The following is a 24,053-nucleotide window of genomic DNA, read 5'->3' as shown; positions in this document are numbered from 1 at the left end:
CACCCCATTTTAAAAAATGCACCCCCAAGGTATTCAAAATAGCATTCAAAAAGTTTCTTAACCCTTTAGGTGTTTCACAGGAATTAAAGCAAAATAGATGTGAAATTTACTCATTTCATTTTTTTTGGGCAAAATTCATTTGTAATACATTTTTTTTTTTGTACCACAGAAGGTTTTAGCCAAGAATTGCAACTCAATATTTATTACCCTAATTCTACAGTTTTTAAAAATATCCCACATGTGGCCCTAGTGTCCTCTTGGACTGAAACACAGACCTCAGAGGATTTTGGGGCCTCCTTTTTTTAGAATGTATTTTAGGCACCATGTCAGGTTTGAAGAGGTCTTGTGGTGCCAAAACAGTGGAGAGCCCCCAAAAGTGACCTTATTTTGGAAACTACACCCCTCAGGGAATTTATCGAGGGGTATAGTTAGCATTTTAACCCCACAGGTTTTTTGATAAATGTATTGGAAAAAGTCTGTAAAATTGAAAATCCACCTTTTTTCTGAAAAAAATGTAGATTTTTTAAATTTTTACTAGGAATAAAGGAGAAAAAGAACCCCAAAATTTGTAAAGCAACTTCTCCCGATTACGGGAATAACTCATATGTGGTAATAAACCGCTGTTTAGACCCACAGCAGGGCACGGAAGGAGAGCTATTTGGATTTCGGAGCGCAGATTTTGCTGGAATGGTTTTTGGTGCCATGTTGCATTTGCAGCCCTCTGGAGGAACCAAAACAGTAGAAACCCCCCAAAAGTGACCCTATTTTGGAAGCTACACCACTCAAGGAATTTTTCTAGGGGCATAGTTAGAATTTTGACCCCACAGGTTTTTTGCGGAATTTGTTGGAGTTAGTCTCTGAAGATGAAAATCAACTTTTTTTCTCAAAAAACAGACATTTTTACAAAAAAATAAAAAGGAGAAAAAGCACCCCAACATTTGTAAAGCAATTTCTCCCGATTACGGCAATACCCCATATGTGGTATTAAATTTCTGTTTGGACGCACGACAGGGTTCAGAAGAGAAGCAGCGCTATTTGGAGCTCAGATACAGCTGGGAATGGTTTTCGGGTGCCATGTCGCATTTGCAGAGCTACTGTGGAAACCCCCATGAAGTGACCCCATTTTGTAAACTACACCCCTTAAGGAATTTATTGAGGGGTGTAGTGAGCATTTTGACTTGAAAGGTGCTTCTTAGAAGTTATAAAAACTGGGCCGTGAAAATGCAGAATTGAATTTTCTCCAATAAAGCGTTGCTTTATCCTCAAATTTTTCTTTTATACAAGGGTAATAAAAAAGAAAATAAAAACACCCCATAATTTGTTGCGCAATTTCTCCGGATAAGGCCAATACCCCATATGTGCCCATTAACGGCTGCCTGGGCACACTGTAGGTCTCAGAGGGGAAGGCCCACCATTTTGTTTTTGGATCTTGTGCTGAATAATACTCCATATAGGATTATTACACAGTTCTTACGTACTTTTTACGTGGATGATTTTTAAGCAACACCTTATGTTTGCAGAGGCTCCAGAATATAAAGTAAGTTCAAGAAATGCCTCATTTAATAAAATTGCACCCTTCAAAGCACAGTATTCATCTAGGGGTATTATTGAGATATCAAATTAATTTGGAAAATAAATGCCCAGGGGGTATTTAAGAAATCAATGGAATGGATGTGATGTTATTGGAGTAGTAAAAATTACATTTAACGAATATCAACAGAGGTGTGATAAAAACGGAAGTATTCTCCGATGCAGAGGCTTGGTTTAGAGGGACGGGTCATACAGTAGTGAGTGGTGCCTTTCCTAATCCCTCTGCTCGAGAAAACTCTACACCTTTTCTGGGGGGGGGGGGGGGGGGGGGGAGTGCTCTAGGGAAATGCTAGCCATGTATTATTCTGGAGATCCCAGAGGTGCTGCTACCTTCACTGCTGCCCTCTCCTTCCTGGTCTCCAAAAATAATTTTTCCCTGGAATCCCAGGAAAGTCTCCGTATTGCTGGATGTTCTGTAGAGAACAAAAGGCGTTATAGAGTGCTACTTTGGTGAGGTATACCGCTAATTTTTTATACCACACCTTAGATTTTCTTAGGGCACTTTAGTGCTGCAGTACCTGGTCCGAAAGATGCACCCCTCCCATGAATTGGTTGTAGTCCTGGATGCACACAGGCTTGGTGGTCTGCTCTGTGGCTCCTCTGACTGGAACTGGGGTGGATCGATCAGCATGCAGTGTTGTCAAAACAAAGACATCACGCTTGTCTTTATATATCGGACAAGCATCAATATCAAAATCATTTTCGGAGCAAACAGCCCTGCTTTCCCCACGGTGCAGTATCTGCTCTATAAAAGTCTTGGGGAGACGCTTTTGATTTCGCCGAATTGTGCCACATGCTAGTGTGCCCCTGGCAGAGAGGCACTTCAGGAGGGGGACGCTGTTGTAAAAATTGTACACATACAAGTGGTATCCTTGGTCCAGTATGGGCTGGCGCAAATCCCATACTATCCTCCCACTTATTCCCAGGACAGGGGGACAGTTTGGTGGCTTGATGTTTGAATCCTTCCCTTCATATACACGAAAGCGCAGTGTATACCCAGACACACTATTGCAGGCCTTAAAACAGCTTCACGCCATACCTAGCCCTTTTATTGGGCAGGTACTGGCGGAAGTGTAATCTGCCTTTAAATTGGACTAGGGATTCGTCTCTGCTAGGCATTTTTGGGCCGGACTGAATTTTAAATTGTAGTGGTCAACTACTGGCCTAACTTTATAGAGTATATCATAATTGGGGTCGTTTGGGGGTGGGCACTCATCATTATTGTTATAGTGAAGGAATTTTAATAAAATTTAAAAATGGGTGCTGGGCATGGCAAGAAAATAAAGAAGGGAATGATAAAGGATGTCTCTGTTCGAATAGGAACGTATCGTGGGCTTTTTGGTAATGCCCATACTCAATAGAAGGCTCCAGAACTTGCGGATTTCAGTGGGGTTTGTGAGGCTCCATTTTTGTGACCTGGCATGAAAACTATTTGGATTGCGGGAAATAAATTTCTCCGCATATATGTTTGTTTGTGCCACCATCAAATTTACAAGGTCATCAGTGAAGAACAGTTGGAAATAGTTCAATTTACTGAAACCTGCGGTATCTACATTGATGCCTGGAGTCACAGTGAATTCAGGCACCTGGGGCACAAAATTATCTGCGGGGATCCATGTGGAGTCAGCTGTACTGGACTGTGATTGTGCACTACTGACGCCTACCCATGGCCGCCTACGTGGCGGTTCATAAGTAGATGAGTCACTAGATGAAGAGGACACTAAAAATGTCACCTCATCCTCACTACCAGAATCAGAGTCCTCAAAGAGCATGGCACATGCCTCTTCGGCAGCATACAGACACTTAGTCATTTTTTTTTTCATACGGAAACGTAAATAGTAACAAGTGTCACATGCATCGAAAGTAACGTAAAACTCTTTTTGTGTTTTATTTTATAGGTATCACAGGTTAATTACAGGTGGGCAGTGATTTGCAGGGATCACAGGTGATACTGGTGGCAGAGTGCTGATGAGGCTGATTTGTGCCAATGAGGCACAGGAGGGTGGCGAGTCAATGACCGGATTAATTTTTTTATATTATATACGCTGGGCAGTAACAGACGTCTTGGTGCACAGGAGCCTGAATGCGGCACAGGGGGCTGGATGCGGTGCACAAGGCTACCAGTCTTATGATAGGGCACCAAGGGTACTCTGACGCAGATGGCTGGTGATGGACACCTATATAGGGCACAGGACACCTATATAGGGCACAGGACACCTATATAGGGCACAGGACACCTGTATAGGGCACAGGACACCTGTATAGGGCACAGGACAGGTATAGGGCACATTGGATCGGCTGTGGGTGATCCAGGGGTTCATTTATACGGTTACTTAGTAATTTATACTTTCACTAGCAATAGATCCTTCTCTGATCGCTTCCCTGACAGCAGTGAAGTGGTCAGAGATGGAGACTACACTAAACTCCCCCCTCCAACTGTCATAATAAACTGTGATTGGTCCATCAGCACTGATGGACCAATCACAGCGATCGCCGGCCGAGAACTGCTGTGATTGGTCCTTGGCCGGCATCCACAGTTGCTAGGCTGTCTCGGACAGCCGTCTGTTTTAAACTCCCGCCGCAGATCCCAGTGCGTCGGCAGTTTAAAGCGAACTGTACGTGGAAATGCGGGAACAGACTGCATCCCATCATGTACAGTTACGTGAAATTGCGGGAAGGAGTAAATTAACAACTCTGTGTTACATCCACAATCTGCCTCTTTTTCCAAATTTAAAAAGGACCTGTCACTAGGTCCTAGAACTTAATTTACGTATGTTACCATTAGCTCGCTTCCTCCCTGTTTCCATTCAAAAGAACAGATTCTGGGACCTAGTGGCAGGTCCTCTTTAAGGTTACGATATGTGAGTTCACACTACTGGGGTGACCACGGCATCTAGCCATTAGGCTGAGGGGGTAGCTCCCCTCTGTCAATCCATCTACGCTATTCCATGCACAAAAAAAAAAAAAAAGCATACAGACCTGCTGGATGGAGACCAACAGGACACTCTTTTGGTCTCTGTCGGGCTAATACAGCCCTACGTACACATTTCTTGTGTACGTCAGGAGCTTTCCGACATACACAATAAACATAAAGTAATAACACACTCTGTCTGAGCTTGGTGAATTAAGTGGCTTGTGATATAAGTGGAGTTATAAAACCAGAGTTAAAAAGACGAGTTAAAGCTCCAGTAAGTACTCTTCTTTTCTTTTACTTTGACAATTATTCACGGTTTTGTTGTAACTCGGATAATGGAGAGCAAGATTGGAGGTTTTCTTTAGTGCAGTTTGCAATATGTATGCACGACTGGAGCCAAAGTTCCAGGGTGAATACCTCTGTGGCAGATGTGAGCATGTTGGTCACCTGGAAGCTCGTATTAGAGATCTGGAGGAACAGAATGCAACACTGAGGAAGATAGACAATCTTGAGCTGAGCTTACTGCTCACGGAGCATGCAGTTATAGGTTAGAACTGGAGGGTGAAGACATGGGTGAGCAGGATCAGGCAAGTAGCTGGGTTAATGTAGTTAAGGGCAACAGGAAGGGGTCAAAGAAAAGGAAGGCCAATCCGGTTTCTGACATTCCAAGCAAAATTGCCAAGTTGGGTGATGATGCGAGGGTGTCGGTCTCAGAAATGGCAGCCCTAGTGGATACTGATCTCCCTAACAGCCGGGAGAACAGCCCAGCTAGTAGTCGGCGGGATGGTAATGCAGGTAAGGCAAGACAATTTATAGTTGTAGGGGATTCTATAATCAGGAAGACGGATAGAATAATTTGTCGCCAAGACCATCTCAACCGAATGGTTTGCGGTCTCCCTGGTGCCAGGCTTCGGCATGTGGTGGAACGGGTGGACAAATTGCTGGGAGGGGCTGGTGATGATCAAGCTGTCGTGGTCCATGTGGGTACCAACGACAGAATAAATGGTAGGTGGAGGAGCCTTAAGAATAATTTTAGAGAACTAGGCTACAAGCTGAAGGGAAGGACCTCCAAGGTAGTATTCTCAGGAATACAGCCTGTGCCATGCGCATCACAGGAAAGACAGCGGGAACTCAGGGAGGCAAATGCATGGCTTAAGTCTTGGTGTAGAGGAGAAGGCTTTGGGTTCCTAGAGCACTGGGCTGACTTTTCATTGGGGTACAAACTGTATTCTGCAGATGATTTGCACCTAAATGGAAGGGGGTCCACTGTTCTGGGGGAGAGAATTCTAACTGGAGTGGCAGAGTATTTAAACTAGGGCTGAGGAGGGAGGCCAATGTAAAAAAAAAAAGGGGTAGTTAGGTTAGAGAGGGGTTAGACTATATTGGTGGGGGGAGAAACAGACTGTGGGGAGAGGATTGGGCATCAAGGTAAGGACATCCTTTCATTACAAAACAGCAGTGAAAATAAAAATGCACAAATAATGTCAAATAATCACATTTCTGATACTGAAAGTGAAACATTTAAAAGGCAAGTTAAAGTGTATGTTCACAAATGGCAGAAGTCTAGCAAGCAAAATGGGGGAGCTGGAGGCTTTAGTACTGGAAGAAAATATAGATATAGTTGGTGTTGCTGAAACATGGCTGGACTCTTCACATGACTGGGCTGTAAATCTACAGGGTTTTACACTTTTTCGGAAAGACAGGACAAATAGGAAAGGTGGTGGTGTATGTCTGTATGTGTGAAGTGATATGAAGGCGAGTGTGAAAGAGACAGAGGGTGAAGATTGTGAGGAGGTTGAAACCTTGTGGGTGGAATTACAAAGGGAGGTAAACACTGAAAAAAAATTACTTTTGGTGTAATCTGTAGACCCCCCCCCAATATAACTGAGGAGATGGAAGTTCAGCTATATAAACAGATGGAGCGGGCTGCACAGGCGGGTACTGTAGTGATAATGGGAGATTTTAATTTCCGGGATATTAATTGGTGTCATGGTTCGGCTTCAACTGCAAAGGGGAGACATTTCCTCAACCTGTTGCAGGAAAATGTTATGGGCCAGTTTGTGGAAGACCCGACTAGAGGTGAAGCTCTGTTGGATCTGGTAATTTCTAATAATACAGAGCTTGTTGGGAATGTCAATGTTCGTGAAAACCTCGGTAACAGTGATCACAATATAGTTATATTTTACCTATACTGTAAAAAGCAAACACAGACTACAACAAAAGAAAGAGCAGCTGATGTAGCCGGCGCCAGTGTGGTTAATAGATCAGTTGATATACTGAATTGGATGAATGTAGATATTGTGCAAGCTAAATAAAATAAAATAAACGTACACAAGGTCCTGGGACCAGATGTGTTACACCCTAGAATTCTTTTTTTTTTTTTTGTATAAACTCTTTTTATTAAAGCAGTTGCAGAGAAATACATCAACAATTACATAAATAATAAAGGGCAGCATTTATGCCTGGCACATCAATACTTTATGCTAGAGAACAATAACTTCTCTTCATTACATATGGAAAATCTCGCACCACAGCATCAAAATGTAACGTATACAAACACTATAGCGTGTTAGCTCAACTGCAATATTACAGACGAACAAATGAACATATAAACCAACCACTGTGACCGTATCTCAGACAAAAATGATCACATCACAATTAGTATCATCCGACTTGGGATAAATTGCCAACCATCCCACCTTCAGAGACCAGGACTAAATCAGATCTCTCAAATCTGTGAATACCCCTGAACCTTATCTCTGTACGTCAACCAAGGCTGCCATATTTTAAGAAAGGAGTTCCTATTTTTATTTTCCCACCCTGCAAGTCCTTCTAGCCGACAAATTTGGTGAATTTTGGTCACAAGTTGGTCGATTGATGGGAGCGCTGAATCCCTCCATTTGGTAGGAATCAATAGTTTAGCCGCCAAGATAATAAATATGGGGAGATTTTTGGAAGATGGAGAAAAATCTTTAGTAGGTAGCCAAAGTAAAATCAGTTCCCTAGTGAGGGAAACTGAACTAGAGCAAATTCTCGAAATCAAAGTTTCCACTTCCCTCCAGAAGGACTGAATCTCCGAGCATGACCACCATATATGGGAAATACAACCCACTTCCTTCCCACACCTCCAACACAGATTTGAGGGGGAAACCCGAATCCTGTATAAGTAATCCAACTTTCTATACCACCTCGTAAGCACCTTATAAGAATTCTCTTGCATTCTGACACACTGGAAAATCCATGTGAATGCCGAAGAATGCAAGACCTATCTTCCTCAGAAATGAACAACTGAGTTCCCGTTCCCAAGCTGAGATAAAACCCGGAGATTCTTTATTCAGATTTGTTATCAATTGTTTATATATCCTAGAAAGATACTTTTTAGGGGTTGAGGCAAATAAGGCATAGTTTTCCAACCAAGTGGTATCAGATTTACGTACAACGGCGGATGTCAGAAATTTTACACGTAGATGAGAAATCTATCACTTGCATACTAGAAGGACAAGGAATATTCAACTCCTCATGTAAGGCCTGTAAAGTAGGTGGACCTGAAGAGTCAAAATTTTTTGCTATTTTCAATGACTGAAGTTGAGACCAAGAGTCAGGAACAAAAGTACAAGTAGGGTTTACTAAACATGGAAGTACGGAGAGTGGTGCCAACAGTGAAAATTTGTTATTATGTAGGTGTAGTGCCGAAGAAGTGTGGCATACCTTAAGCATTTCCCATGTCATATCACTCACTACCAATGATCTAGAAGGGAACGTAGTTCCGACCCAATAAACGGAAGCAAGATTGTTCTTCATTAAACCCCTTTCTATAGCAACATGGGGAAGTGCACCACCAACCTTTGCCAGTTGTGTCCATCTCCCCAGTTGTATGGCATTATAATACGAGGGCAGATCAGGTAACGCCAACCCTCCCTCACTTTTCTTCCTTATAAGTTGCAAATATGCGATTCTAGGCCTTTTGTTATTCCACAAAAAAAATCTGTGAATAAACGTCTGAACCTTGAAAAACAATATTTAGGAATATCAATTGGTAAAGTCTGAAACAAATATAAAACCTGCGGGAGAACAAATGTAGTAAGAAGATTCTTGCGTCCTATCCATGACATATATGGGATATGTAGCTTGCTCAAGAAATCTTTAATTTTATAGTACAATGGGTTATAATTCCGGTTGAAAAGCATTTTAGGAGTAGACGTAATTTTAACCGCTTCCCGACCGCCCACTGTATATTCACGTCGGCACTTGCTGGGCTCTGTGCAGTGCCGACGTGAATTCACGGTGGGTGTTAAAAGCGCGATCCGGGTGTCTCAAAGTAGCGCTGACACCCGGATCACGCTGTTATCACCTACCTCTGTTCCCGGAGATATGATCGGGACCTGATTAGTTCAGGTCCCGGTCATGTGATCGCAGGGAAAGTGTGTTGTAGCAACGAACTGGAAAGTTTGTTGCTATAACAAACTGGAAAGTTTGCTGCTACAACAAACTTTCCCGGGGACCGATTGCAGGTGCTGCAGTCGGTTATAAGGCAGAACCGGGGGGCCACACAACGGCCCCCGGGTCTGCCATGCACGACAGCCTATGAGAACCAGCCGGATGCTGGTCCTCATAAGCTTCCAGTCAGTATGACTCCCAGCGTCACACTGACAGTTTATAATACGTTACACTACCTAGGTAGTGTAATGTATTATAGCAGCGATCAGTGCTGCCAGGCTTCAAGTAAAACAAGTAAAAAATAAAGTAATAAAAAAGTTTTATAAAAGTTACAAAAAGAAATAATGCTTTTTTTCCTATAAGTCTTTTATTATAGGAAAAAATTGAAAATGTTAAAAAAAGTACACATATATTGTATCACCGCGTTCGTAACGACCCAAACTATAAAACTATAATATTATTTTTCCCGCACGGTGAACAGCGCAAAAAAATAATAATTAAAAAACAATGTCAGAATCACTTTTTTTTGGTCATCAACCCTCCCAAAATATAGAATAAAAAGTGATCAAAAAGTCGCATGTACCCCAAAATAGTACCAATAAAAACTACAACCCGTCCCGCAAAAAACAAGCCCTTACACAGCTTTTTTGACGGAAAAATATAAAATTATGGCTCTCAGAATATGGTGACACACAAAATAAATAATTTTATCAAAGTGATTTTATTGCGCAAATGCCACAAAACATAAAAAACCTAGATACATATGGTATCGCCGTAATCGTACCGACCCGCAGAATAAAGTAAAATGTCATTTATACCACACTGTGAATACTGTAAAAAAAAAAAAAAAAAAAAAAAAAAAAAAAAATTGTCAGAATTTACTAATGGTACTAATGAAAAGTACAGATTGTCCCGCAACAAATAAGCCCTCACGTAGCTCCGTTGGAGAAAAAATAAAAAAGTTCTGGCTCTCAGAATATGGCGATGCAAAATGTGCACAGTGTTCCAAAAGCGGATAGGATCGGGCGCCATTTATCAGTGCGACACTGGCCACATATCTGCGGATTATTATTTATGTACCCCATTATTATACCCCTGATGTACTCTGCCCAATTTACACATACCCTCACATCATAAACTGAAATACCAGCAAAACCCCAAACAGAACAGTTACCAAGCAAAATCTGCGCTCCAAAAGCCAAATGGTGTTCCCTCCCTTCTGAGCCCCACAGCGTGCCCAAACACCAGCTTACGTCCACATATATGACATTTTATATCCGGGAGAACCCGCTCAACATTGTATGAGGTATTTGTCTTCAGTGGCACAAACTGGGCACAATATATTGTGCATTAAAATGGCATATCAGTGGAAAACTTTAATTTTCACTTTGCACCATCCGCTGCGCATTAACGCCTTGGCGCACCACGACTTAATAGCATGTCGTGGTGCGAGGGGGTTATATATGGAGCGGGCTCACGCGCTGCGCCCGCACCATATTCTGCAGCTGTCAGCTGTGTATTACAGCTGACACCCGGGACTAACGGACAGGAACAGCGATCGCGCTGTTACAGGAGCCTGTAAATTGACATTATACTGCAATACATTAGTACTGCAGTGTATTGTACCAGCGACCTAATGATCGCTCGTTCCAGTCCCCTAAAGGGGCTTTTGGGAGGTTTCCACTGTTTTGGTACCTCAGGGGCTTTGCATATGCGACATGACACCCGAAAACCATTCCAGCTAAATTTGAGCTCCAAAAGCCAAATATTGTTCCTTCCCTCCCGAGTCCTGCCGTGGGTCCAAACAGCAGTTTGTTACCACATATGGCGTATTGCTGTAATCAGGACAAATTGCTTTACAAATTTTGGGGTAATTTTTCTCCTTTATTCATTGTAAAAATAAAACATTACTTTGTTTTTTCAGAAAAAAGTAGATTTTCATTTTCACGGCCTAATTCCACTAAATTCAGTAAAAAAAACTGTGGGGTCAAAATGCTAACTATACCCCTAGAACAATTCCTTGAGGGGTGTAGTCTTCAAAATGGGGTCAGTTTTGGGGGGATTCCACTGTTTTGCTTACTCCAGGGCGTTGCAAACGCGACATTGCACTGAAAACCAATCCAGCAAAATCTGCGCTTCAAAATCCAAATGGCGCTCCTTCCCTTCTGAGCTCTGCCGTGGGTCCATACAGCAGTTTAGTACCACATATGGGGTATTGGCGTAATCGGGAGAAGTAGATTTACAAGTTCTGGGGTGCTTTTTAATCTTTATTCCTTGCAAATATAATTTTTTTTAAATATTTTTTCAGAAAAAAAAGTCGATTTTCACTTTCACAGACAAACTCCAATAAATATAGCAGAAGACCTGTGGGGTCAAGATGCTAACTGTACACCTAGATAAATTCCTTGAGGTGTGTAGTTTCCAAAACCGTCTCACTTTTGGTACCACAAGACCTCTTCAAACCTGACATGGTGCCTAAAATATATTCTAAAAAAAGGAGGCCCCAAAATCCACTAGGTGCTACTTTGCTTCTGAGGCCTGTGTTTCAGTCCATTATCACACTAGAGCCACGTGTGGGATATTTCTAAAAACTGCAGAATCTGGGCAATAAATATTGAGTTGCATTTCTCGGGTAAAACCTTCTGTGTTACAGAAAAAAATGTATTACAAATGAATTTCAGCAAAAAAAATAAAATTTGTAAATTTCACCTCTACTTTGCTTTAATTCCTGTGAAGCGCCTAAAGGGTTAAGAAACTTTCTGAATGCTATTTTGAATACTTTGAGGGGTGCAGTTTTTAATATGGGGTGATTTATGGGGTCTATCTAGTACATAAGGCCCTCAAAGCCACTTCATAACTGAACTGGTCCCTGTAAAAATAGCCTTTTGAAATTTTCTTGAAAATGTGAGAAATTGCTGCTAAAGTTCTAAACGTTGTAACGTCCTAGAAAAATAAAATAATGTTCTAAAAACTATGCAAATATAAAGTAGACATATGGAATATATAAAATAGTAACTATTTTGTGTGGTATTACTATCTGTTTTACAAGCAGATACATTTAAAATGAGAAAAATCATAATTTTTGCAAATTTTCTCTACATTTTGGTGTTTTTCACAAATAAGCAATGAATTTATTGACCAAATTTTTCCACTACCATAAAGTACAATATGTCACGAGAAAACAATCTCAGAATCGCTTGGATAGGCAAAAGCATTCCAGAGTTATTAACACATAAATTGACACATGTCAGATTTAAGAAAATGGGGCTGGTCATGAAGGTCAAAATGAGCTCGGTCTTGAAATGGTTAAGACCCAAGTATTGCAGTTCGGACTTCTGCCACTTAAAAGGTGAGCGGGAGCTAACTGTCGAAAATGTTTTGTGAGGGAGAGTTATATTTAATGCTTCCGATTTCTCGTCACCCTAGAGTTCTTAAGGAGCTTAGTTCAGTTATTTCTGTCCCCCTCTTCATAAGATTTAGAGATTCGATAGTGACTGGTATAGTGCCAAGGGACTGGCGCAGGGCAAATGTGGTGCTTATTTTCAAAAAGGGCTCAAGGTCTTCCCAGGGTAATTATAGACCAGTAAGCTTAACATCCACCGTAGGGAAAATGTTTGAGGGGCTATTGAGGGAATATATACAGGATTATGTGACAAAAAATTGTATTATAAGTGACAGCAAGCACGGTTTTACTAAGGACAGAAGTTGTCAAAGTAACCTTATTTGTTTTTATGAAGAGGTGAGCAGGAGCCTAAACAGAGGGGCCGCTGTAGATATAGTGTTTTTGGACTTTGCAAAGGCATTTGACACTGTCCCTCATAGACGTCTAATGGGTAAATTAAGGACTATAGGTTTAGAAATTATAGTTTGTAATTGGATTGAGAATTGGCTCAAGGAACGTATCCAGAGAGTTGTGGTCAAGGATTCCTACTCTGAATGGTCCCTGGTAATAAGTGGTGTACCCCAGGGTTCAGTGCTGGGACCACTATTATTCAAGTGATTTATTAATGATATAGAGGATGGGATTAATAGCACTATTTTTATTTTTGCAGATGACAACAAGCTATGTAATATAGTTCAGTGGAAGATGTTCGTTAATTGCAAGCGGATTTAAACAAAGTGTTTGGGCGTCCACTTGGCAAACTAAGTTTCATGTAGATAAATGTAAAGTTAAGCACCTGGGTACGAACAACCTGCATGCATCATATGTCCTAGGGGGAGCTACACTGGGGGAGTCACTTGTTGAGAAGGATCTGGGTGTACTTGTAAATCATAAACTAAATAACAGCATGCAATGTCAATCAGCTGCTTCAAAGGCCAGCAAGATATTGTCATGTATTAAAAGAGGCATGGACTCGCGGGACAGGGATGTAATATTGCCACTTTACAAAGCATTAGTGAGGCCTCATATAGAATATGCAGTTCAGTTCTGGGCTCCAGTTCATAGAATGGATGCCCTGGAGTTGAAAAAAATACAAAGAAGAGCAACAAAGCTTAAAAGGGGCATGGAGAATCTAAGTTATGAGGAAAGATTAAAAGAATTAAACCTATTTAGACTTGAAAAAAGACGACAAAGGGGGGACATGATTAACTTATATAAATATATTAATGGCACATACAAAAAATATGGTGAAATCCTGTTCCATGTAAAACCCCGTCAAAAAACAAGGGGGTACTCCCTCCGTCTGGAAAAAAAAAGGTTCAACCTGCAGAGGCGACAAGCCTTCTTTACTGTGAGAACTGTGAATCTATGGAATAGTCTACCGCAGGAGCTGGTCGCAGCAGGGACAGTAGATGGCTTTAAAAAAGTCTTAGATAATTTCCTAGAACAAAAAAATATTAGCTCCTATGTGTAGAAATTTTTTACTTCCCCTTTCCCATCCCTTAGTTGAACTTAATGGACATGTGTCTTTTTTCCAACCGAACTAACTATGTAACTATGTAATGTGAAGGAGGCCTTAGTGGTCAGCTTTATGCTTCCAGGACAAACCCTTGTGATTGATCCTTTATGGACAAATAACGTACCTTTACAGCACAAAGAATATTTGACGAGTCCAATGTTTCTTCAAGAGGTCTCCAATCTACAATGACTTCAGAATCCTTTAAGTCAAACACGAGAGCACAAAAGAAGTTAAATTTACATATATATTAAGGTGTACTTTGCAAACCATAATTTGTCATCTATTAAATTTTTCAAAGAATCATACAATTTGACTATATATATATATATATATATATATATATATATAGTTTTTTTTTTTGTTCAAAATATTAAATACGAAACATTAAGTCTATTGAGCAATTAAATAATATATTTTTAAAGAGGCTCTGTCACCACATTATAAGTGCCCTGTCTCCTACATAAGGAGATCGGCGCTATAATGTAGGTGACAGTAATGCTTTTTATTTTAAAAAAAATATCTATTTTTACCACTTTATTAGCGATTTTAGATTTATGCTAATGAGTTGCTTAATGCCCAAGTGGGCGTACTTTTACTTTAGACCAAGTGGGCGTTGTACAGGGGAGTGTATGACGCTGACCAATCAGCATCATTCACTCCTCTCCATTAATTTAGGCAGTGCATAGGGATCCTGCTAGATCCTTATGTACTGTCTTATACTAACACATTAACAATACTGAAGTGTTTAGACCGTGAATAGACATTCCTAGGGATGTCTATTCACAATCTCTGCACTTCGTTACTCTGTCTGTGGTAGTTACAGCAGAGGAAGCGAGATCTCGCTGTAAATGACCGGTTACAACGAGATCACGCTTCCTCTGCTGTAACTACCATAGAAACAGTAACGAAGTGCAGAGATTGTGAACAGACATCCCGTGGAATGTCTATTCACTGTCTAAACACTTCAGTATTGTTAATGTGTTAGTATAAGACAGTACATAAGGATCTAGCAGGATCCCTATGCGCTGAGTAAATGAATGGAGAGGAGTGAATGATGCCGATTGGTCAGCGTCATACACTCCTCTGTACAACGCCCACTTGGTCTAAAGTAAAAATCCGCCCACTTGGGCATTAAGCAACTCATTCGCATAAATCTAAAATCGCTAATAAATTGGTAAAAATAGATCGTTTTTTAAAAATAAAAAGCATTACTGTCACCTATATTATAGCGCCGATCTCCTTATATAGGATATAGGGCACTTATAATGTGGTAACAGAGCCTCTTTAAGGTGTATGTAAAATTTGTTTTCCTACAATACTAAGTGAAGACATAATGCTAGCTTACTGATCAGTGGGGTCTGACTGTATCATAAATGTTATGGCATATCCTAGTGACATACCATAACATTATCACAAGGGAATACCTCTTTGAACCCACCTGTTTGTTAAAAACTTCTGAACTAAAGCTCTACTATCTACATGCCCAGTATTATCTATAAGAAATAAAGTAGATAACCCAGTTTTATCAGCGGGTTTCGATACTACATCAGCAGTTCTTTATGCCCATATACAGAGCAAAAAATTCTGTGCAGGCAAAGGCTTTTAGCTACAAATTTTCCTAAAACAAGCATTAAGCGAATACATACACACATGCAAAAGAAGTTTGGATGGGGAAAGATATCTAGTTTATTTAGTTGATTTTTAAAACTCCCCTATGCTAATGTATTAAGCGCTTTTAAGTGTATTTTCTGCTATGTGCTCCACACGTATAAGTGCACTTATCCCTCTATGCAAATGAATTATTCCAAGAAGAGCACTTCAGCAGTGACACAGGGTAGACACAGCCCTCTTGTATGTTCAGCCAAGAACACATCTGAAGTGATCACCATTATTCACTTGTTTCAATTCCAGTTCTGAACATAAACAGAACAACAATGACATGCTATAAAACACAATTTACACTGTAGATTACACAGGGCTCTGCACCCCTGTAAATGACCTTTTATACTTTATATTAATAAAATAATATTACCTTTTCCATAACATGCAACGTTCCTGGAATTAGGCTATCCTGATCATCCAACTTCCCATGTGAAGAATGTATGAAGACCCCTTCTTGCTCATAAACCACCTGTATTAAAAGAAAAAAAAAAAAGTGTATACATTTATGTAAAAAACACAACTTATACCTAATGGGAATCGGTCTCTAGGTTTGGAGCCACTAAACCCCCAGCATGTCACTACGCAGCTGGTGTTCAGTGCTCCAAACCTGCCCACATCAAAACTGGCCGTCTAGGCCACAGTGTGTAAGATAAATATTAGATTTATTAAGAGGAGTCCGGTGGTACCGGGCGCAGGCACATTGCGCACAAAGTTGGGGGACAGTAAACCTCGCTTCACTAAGAATTTGCAATGTACTGCCCTAGGCTTCATGTGCGCCATGCGCATGTGACCGATGCTGCTCCTGCACTGATCTCAGGAACATGCGCTCCATTTACATTACATCTGAATACACTACAAACATAGACAAAAGTATGCCATTCTAATGTCTTGGCCTGTTTTATTTACTAATACATTCAACTTATGAGTCAAACATTATAGCCTCTAATTTTATTTTCTACCGACATCCACGTTGAACATGTGCAAACATAAAATAAAATGTAAAACGTCCCTTATTGACTAGAATGTAAAAACAACGTATACGTCGAGTATCCATTTTATTTGGAGGATAGAATAGCATGGTAGACTACACTAACCTGTCCTTAAAAAAAAAACAAAAAAAAAAAAACCTTATCGTAAGGCCCCATGCACACGAACGTAAAAACGCCCGTAATTACGGGCCCATAGACTTCTATTGGCCACGGGTACCTCCCCGTTTGCTTACGGGAAGGTGCCCGGGCCGTTGAAAAATATAGAAAATGTCCTATTTTAGGCCGTAATTACAGCACGGGCAGGCCCATAGAAGTCTATGGGGTTCCCGTAATTACGGGTGACTACGTGCTAGGCGACGTCAGTGGATAGTCACTGTCCAGGGTGCTGAAAGAGTTAACGGATCGGCACCAGGGACAGTGACTACCGATCACAATATAAATCAACGTGTAAAAAAAAAATAGAAGTTCCTACTTACTGAGAACTCCCTGCTTCTTCCTCCAGTCCGGCCTCCTGGGATGACGTTACAGCCCATGTGACCACTGCAGCCAATCACAGGCTGCAGCGGTCACATGGACTGCCGTGTCATCCAGGGAGGTCTGGCTGGATGTCGAAAGAGGGACGCGTCACCAAGACAACGGCCGGATACTTTTTCTGCGGAAAGGGCTGTCCCTTCTCTTTATCCTGCACGGATGATAGAGAGAAGGGCTGCCGATTAGTGCAGTGAAATTTTGCATCGAAAACGTGTCCGTAAATACTGGTGCAGAGAAACCTGGCATCGAAAACGTGTCCGTAAATACTGGTGCAATACGGGTCGAATACGTGTGACCAAGGACCCGTATTTACGCCAGTATTTACGGACAGGAAAAAATACGTTCGTGTGCATGGGGCCTAACAGACGGTCAAGCGTAGTCAAAAAGAGACCATTTGAATACCTTTTTGTGATATTCAAGTGTATATATAGGAGATGTGAACAGGGCCTTATCTGGATACACTTTAAACACTCAGATATACTCACAAAATATATGCATTATTAAAATTAGATTTATTTCGACTACATATAAAAGGCCCACATTAACCCCTTTACGACAAAGGACGGATATCCGTCCTGTGCAGTAGTTCCCCCAAAAGGACAGATATATCTGTCTTCTGATAGTGCGGGTTCTGCCAGTGTACCCACGCGATCAGCGGCATGAGCACGGCTATTATACACAGCCTGGCTCCTGCCGCAATTGTAGCGCGCTTAACCCATTAAATGCCACTGTCAATAGCAACAGCTACATCTAATGTGTTTGACAGAGGGAGGGAGCTCCCTCGGTCACCCCATCGGCGCCCCCGCAAAGAAACCGCGGGACGCTGTCGGGTTTCCATGGCAGCCGTGGGCCTAGCAAAGACCCCCAGGTCTGCCTTCAGCAAATGCCTGTTAGGACATGCCAGAGGCATGGCCTAATAGATTGCCTGTCAGTTTTACACGGACAGGCAATAATGCTTTGGTATACTAAGTATACCAAAGCATTATATATGCGATCAGCAGATCTCATAGTGAAGTCCCCTGGTGGGACTAAAAACAATAAAAAATGTAAAAGCAGTTAAATAAAGTTCGTGAAAAAAATAAAAATAAAAAAAATTTGTCAAATAAAACTAAACTACAAAAAGTGGTTTTATTTAGTAAAAGTGTCAAAACAAATAACACATACACATATATAGTATCCCCGCGATCGTAACAACTTGAACAATAAAATAAACACATTAAACTGGTGGATGAACAGCGTCCAAAAAAACAAACGGCAAAATTCTCTCTTTTCTCTCATTCCCCCCATAAAAATAAATAAATAAAAGTTAATCTATCAGTCAAATGTATCCCAAAATAGTTCTAATGAAAACTACACCATGGCCCACAAAAAAAAATCAACCCCACATCCGGTCTCATTGACTGAAAAATAAAAAATAAAAGTTACGACTCTTGGAATGCGGTGATGCAAAAACAAGTAATTTATTCTAAAAGGCTTTTTATTGCGCAAACGTAGGAAAACATATAAAATCTTTACATATTTGGCATCCCCGTAATCGTGCCGACCCATAGAATAAAGTTTACATGTTATTTACGCTGCATAGTAAACTACGTAAATTTATAACGTGAAAATCAATGCTGGAAGTAGGGATGTCACGATACCAGAATTTGGACTTCGATACCGATACTTCGTTTAGTATTGCGATTTCGATACCAATTTCGATACTTTTGCCAACAGTAATAAAAAAAAAATTCCTCAGTTTTCTGATGTGAGGCGCGACGTGTGATGAATTTTGAACGCGCCTCACATTAATAGTAATTAATCCCATCATGTTTCTCAGTCATAATGGGTTAATGTGTGAGGTACATGATGGGGTTAATTACTATTAATGTGAGGAACATGGAGGTTAAATTCATCGCACCTCGCATTAATAAGTGAATGAAAGCAGTGTTTATTTTTTTACAGCGTACACATCATAAATGATGCAAAAAAATTGTTGTGCCGCCCTTACTGAATGTGTATACTTTATGTATTGAGACTTATTTTAATGTTTATTGTAAAAAAGGTGTATGTGTATTTTTTTTAAATTTTAACAATACTTTGTTTTTACTTTATTTTTAAACTTTAATGTACAAACATATATCAGATATGTGCCAGTACATTAGCCTGTGGACGGATAGCACACAGGCATATATCAGATATGTGCCAGTACATTAGCCTGTGGACGGATAGCACACAGACATATATCAGATATATGCCAGTACATTAGCCGGTGTATGTATAGTACACAGGCAGTTGTTAGGACATACTTGGGTATGTCCTAACAACATGAAATATGGTAAGACAGCCCTGGGGTCCGTCAATAGACCCTGGGCTGTCTGCCCATATATGGTATGGAACTCTATTGCGTCACAGGAATTCCCTGTGACGCGCGATCCAGGGGCATCCCCCCTTCTCATTTTCTCCTTAATGCTGCAGTCCGCTGTGATCGCAGCATTCAGGGGAATAACGGCGGAGATGAGAGGTTTCTCTGATCTCCGCCGTTATAGAGCGGGGCTGCGGCTGTGTAATACAGCCATTGCCCCGCTCCTGACAGGAAGTGCGCGCGCGGTCAGCATGAGGAGATGCGGCCGGCACTGCACTAATGAGCGGCGGTTCAGGCACTGAGGACAGAACATGGGGGTGTTTTGTAGTGCGCCCGCCATGTTCTGTCTCCAGTGCCGCCGCTCATTAGTGCAGCGTCGGCCGCATCGCATCATCCTGACGGCGCGCACATGTCAGGACTCAGGAGCGGGGCTGTGGCGGAATTACACAGCTGCAGCCGCGCTCTCATACATTCATGTGTTACTATACTGAGCTGTGCGGCTGCGCAGCCCAGAATCGAAATACAGGAAATAGCGGTATCGAACCGTTTAGGGATGTACAGTAACGAAACAGTATCGAAGTTTCGATGCACCGTGCATCCCTAGCTGGAATAGCTGCTTATTTTCAATTCTCTCCTAAAATAAAGTTAATTGATATATTATATGCATCTAAAATTGGTGCAATTACAAAATACAACTCGTCCCGCAAAAAACAAGCCCTTATACGGCTATGTCGACGGAACAAAAAAAAGTTACAACTCATGGAACGCGATAATCCTTGGTCAATAACGCGCAAAATGGCCTGGTCATTAAGGGGTTAAAATAAAAATGCCGCGTAAATCACACAACAGAAATAAAACGTGTTCCACTTTCTCAAAGCCATCAGAAAACTTTGGCATATTGCCTTTTCCGTAGGGCGTGTATGTTCTGGGAATCAAGCTGGGAAAAACAAAAAATTGTAGAGGTTTCACAAAAAAGTTACAATCTTGAAATTATTAACGCCTCCAGGACTGAGCCTATTTTGGACTTCAGGACCACAAATTTGACTTTTTTTTTTCTTCATTTTCCTGCATTCTGAAAGCCATAACTTTTTTTATTTTGAGGTCAATGGAGGTGTAAGAGGGTTTTCTATTGAACCATAAGTTGTATTTTTCAATAGCACCATTTTTGGGTATATATAAAACATATTAATTAACCTTTAGTGACTTTCTAGCAGAATTGAAAAAGAAACCGCAATTTGACAATTGTTTTTTTTCCATTATACATTTTACTGTGTTCAGCGTGCAGGATAAATAACATGTTACATTTATTCTATGAGTCGGTATGATTACAGCGATACCAATATTATATATACAGTGTGTGTACACACACACACACACACACACACACACACACACACTTCTCAATAAAGTAGAATATCACCAAAAAGTTCATTTATTTCACTAATTCAATTCAAAAAGTGAGACCTATATTATATAGATTCATTACACACAGAGTGGTCTATTTCCAGCATTTTTTTATTTTAATGTTGATAATTATGGCGAACAGTTAATGAAAACCGAATGATTTTTAATCCCGAAATGTTGGCCTACTGAAATGTACAGTATATGCCCTCAATACTTGGTCGGGGCTGCTTTTGCATGAATTACTGCATCAATGCGGCGTGGCATGGTGGCGATCAGCCTGTGGCACTGCTGAGGTGTTATGGAAGCCCAGGTAGCTTTGATAGCGGCCTTCAGCTCGTCTGCATTGTTGGGTCTGGTGTTTCTCATCTTCCTCTTGACAATACCCCATAGATTCTCTATGGGGTTTAGGTCAGGCGAGTTTTCTGGCCAATCAGGCACGGTGATACTGTGGTTATTATACCAAGTACTGGTACTTTTAGCAGTGTGGGCAGGTGCCAAGTCCTGCTGGAAAATGAAATCAGCATCTCCATAAAGCTTGTCAGCAGAGGGAAGCATGAAGAGCTCTAAAATGTCCTGCTAGACAGCTGCGTTGACTCTGGACTTGATATAACACAGTGGACCAACACCAGCAGATGACATGGCTCCCCAAACCATCACTGACTGTGGAAACTTCACACTGGACTGCAAGCAACTTGGATTGATGCCTCTCCACTCTTCCTCCAGACTCTGGGACCTTCATTTCCAAATGAAATGCAAAATGTAATTTCATCTGAAAACAGGACTTTGGACCACTGAGCAGCAGACCAGTCCTTTTTCTCCTTCGCCCAGGTAAGACGCTTTCGACATTGTCTCAAAGAATGCGACAGTTGTAGCCCATGTCCTGGATACGTCTGTGTGTGGTGGCTCTTGAAGCACTGACTCCAGCCGCAGTCAATCCTTGTGAATCTCCCCTAGATTCTTGAATGGCCTTTTCTCGACAATCCTTTCAAGGCTGCGGTTATCCCTGTTGCTTGTGCACTATTTCTACCACACTTTTTTCCTTCCTCTCAACCTTCCATTGATATGCTTGGATACATCAGTCTGTGAACAGCCAGCTTCTTTAGCAATGTCCTTTTGTAGCTTACCCTCCTTGTGGAGAGTGTCAATGACGGTCTTCTGGACAACGGTCAAGTCAGCAGTCTTCCCCATGATTGTGTAGCCTACTGAACCAGACTGTTGGACCATTTAAAGGCTTAGGAAACCTTTACAAGTGTTTTGTGTTGATTAGAGTGTGATACCATGAGTCTACAATCTTCAACTTTTACCCAATATTCAAATTTTCTGAAAGACTAAATCTGGGGTTTTCACTAAGGCCGGATTCACACGAGAGTGTGCGTTTTAGCTCCGTGCGTCATCAGTGAATGGTGCGTGGCTGCGTGATTTTCACGCATATGCCATCCTTATGACATGCGGTTTAGAGGTTTAGAAAAATAAATGAAGGAAATGCTTTTATTTTTTCCTTAATTTCTTTAAATACTGTTGACTTCAATAAGCGCGTGATGCACGAAAAACGGCCAATTATAGGACATGTCGTGAGTTTTACGCAGCGGACATACGCTGCGTGAAAATCACGGACTGTCTGAACGGCCCCATTGACTAACATAGGTCCGTGCGACGCGCGTGATTTTCACGAGCGTATCACGGACGTAAAACACGTTCATGTAAATAAGGCCTGAGTGCTGGCCATAATCATCAACATTAAAAGAAAAAAAAATTCTGGAAATAGATCACTCTGTGTGTAATGAATGTATATAATATACGAGTTTCACTTTGTGAATTTAATTACTGAAATAAATTAACTTTTTCATGATATTCAAATTCATTGAGAAGGACTAGTGTATATATATGCAATACAAGAATTATTTTTTTTTTGCCTATATAGTGCAGCATAGGCCCCTATTAAATGCAGAGGCTTCTGTGTATACCTGTTTTAGCTGACGTGTCATTTATGGGTTGTTTGCCATCTTGGTTCTGTCTTGTCCTCTCATATGGTTCCCCTAATTCAGACTACATTTCCCAAGATGCTTCTGGCTATGCAGAGGGGGCGGAATCTCATCACACGGTACTGCTCTGAGTCCCATCTAAGTGCAGCAAGTGATAGATCAGTGACATAGAACTGCTGTACCCTAACGGCAGAGTCTCAGTGTATTGTATATGATACAGCTCAGCCTGTCTGCTGCTTGTGTCAGTTTTTACACAGGAGACAGTGAGGAGCAGCAACTTATAGAAATACACTGGACTCTGCACACAGCACTCACACATAGTATAGACTAGGGATAAGCAATTATGTCCTAAATCAAAATCACGACTAATTGAACATGTAACCTTGATTACGATTATTGACCGATTATAAAGGCCACACCCCCTATTTGCATATTATACAATTGAATTAATATTTGTCCCCTGAGCCTGCTGTATATAATATACCCCGAGACTGTACCCACACATTATATTGCCCCAAGAGTGCTCCCCACACAGTATAATGCCCCATAGATTCCCCCCACAGTATAATGCCCCCATAGCTGCCCCCACACAGCATAATGCCCCCACACAGTATAATGCTCCCATAGCTGCCCCCACACAGTATAATGCCCCCATAGCTGCCCCCACACAGTATAATGCCCCCATAGCTGCCCCCACACAGTATAATGCACACCATAACTGCCTTCCCCACAGTAGAATGCCTCCGATAGCTGCCTCTACATAGTTTAACGCCTCTATAACTCACTTCCACGCAGTATAATGCCCCAATAGCTGCCCTCACACAGTACAATGCCCCCATAGCTGCACCCCACACAGTATAAAGTCCCCCATAGCTGCTCCCATGCTGTATAACGCCCCCACAGCTGCACCCAATAGTGCCTGATAAAAATAATAATATGCATACTCACCTAACCCCGTTCCTGGTCGTCGTCCCCCCTACCATTGGATTGAACTATATCTGCAACCTAAAGTTGTAGTTACCATTTAGACCAGGAAAAAATAAATTGATAAAACAGAAATTCGCAAGATGACGCCAATTAATTGCGCTGAATTTCGATTTAGATTAAATTTCAATTAATTGCCCAGCCCTAGACTATAGACATTCAGTGTGAGTCAGGGGGGTTTATAACTCTGCAGCTACTCATTGTAGAGACTCGCCTATTATATCACTGCATTCCTGCTCCCTTAGATAGGGAGCATACAGAAGAACAAGGAGAGTGGAGCTGGGTGGGGACAGGAGGGGTCTCAGAGCTGTCAGT

The 24,053-nt window shown here is 41.3% G+C and overlaps 1 protein-coding gene across 2 annotated transcripts in view; it reads right to left on the bottom strand.

The window, feature by feature from the left end:
* TBC1D15 (TBC1 domain family member 15) overlaps window positions 1-24,053 on the bottom strand; it is a 156,951-nt gene that overhangs the window by 108,115 nt on the left and 24,783 nt on the right. The window contains exons 2-4 of one of the 2 annotated variants that reach the window (XM_075856962.1): window positions 22,737-22,892; window positions 15,875-15,973; window positions 13,967-14,041 (exon numbers count right to left, since the gene is read on the bottom strand). In XM_075856962.1, coding sequence (XP_075713077.1) covers window positions 13,967-14,041; window positions 15,875-15,973; window positions 22,737-22,757 — 195 coding nt within the window. In that variant the 5' untranslated portion in view covers window positions 22,758-22,892. The remainder of the gene's footprint in view (window positions 1-13,966; window positions 14,042-15,874; window positions 15,974-22,736; window positions 22,893-24,053) is intronic. The other variant, XM_075856961.1, reaches the window with a different exon arrangement.

This window comes from Rhinoderma darwinii, chromosome 3 (genome assembly GCF_050947455.1).
Source record: "Rhinoderma darwinii isolate aRhiDar2 chromosome 3, aRhiDar2.hap1, whole genome shotgun sequence".
NCBI lineage: Eukaryota > Metazoa > Chordata > Amphibia > Anura > Rhinodermatidae > Rhinoderma > Rhinoderma darwinii.
This window is presented reverse-complemented; position numbering and strand designations above follow the sequence as displayed.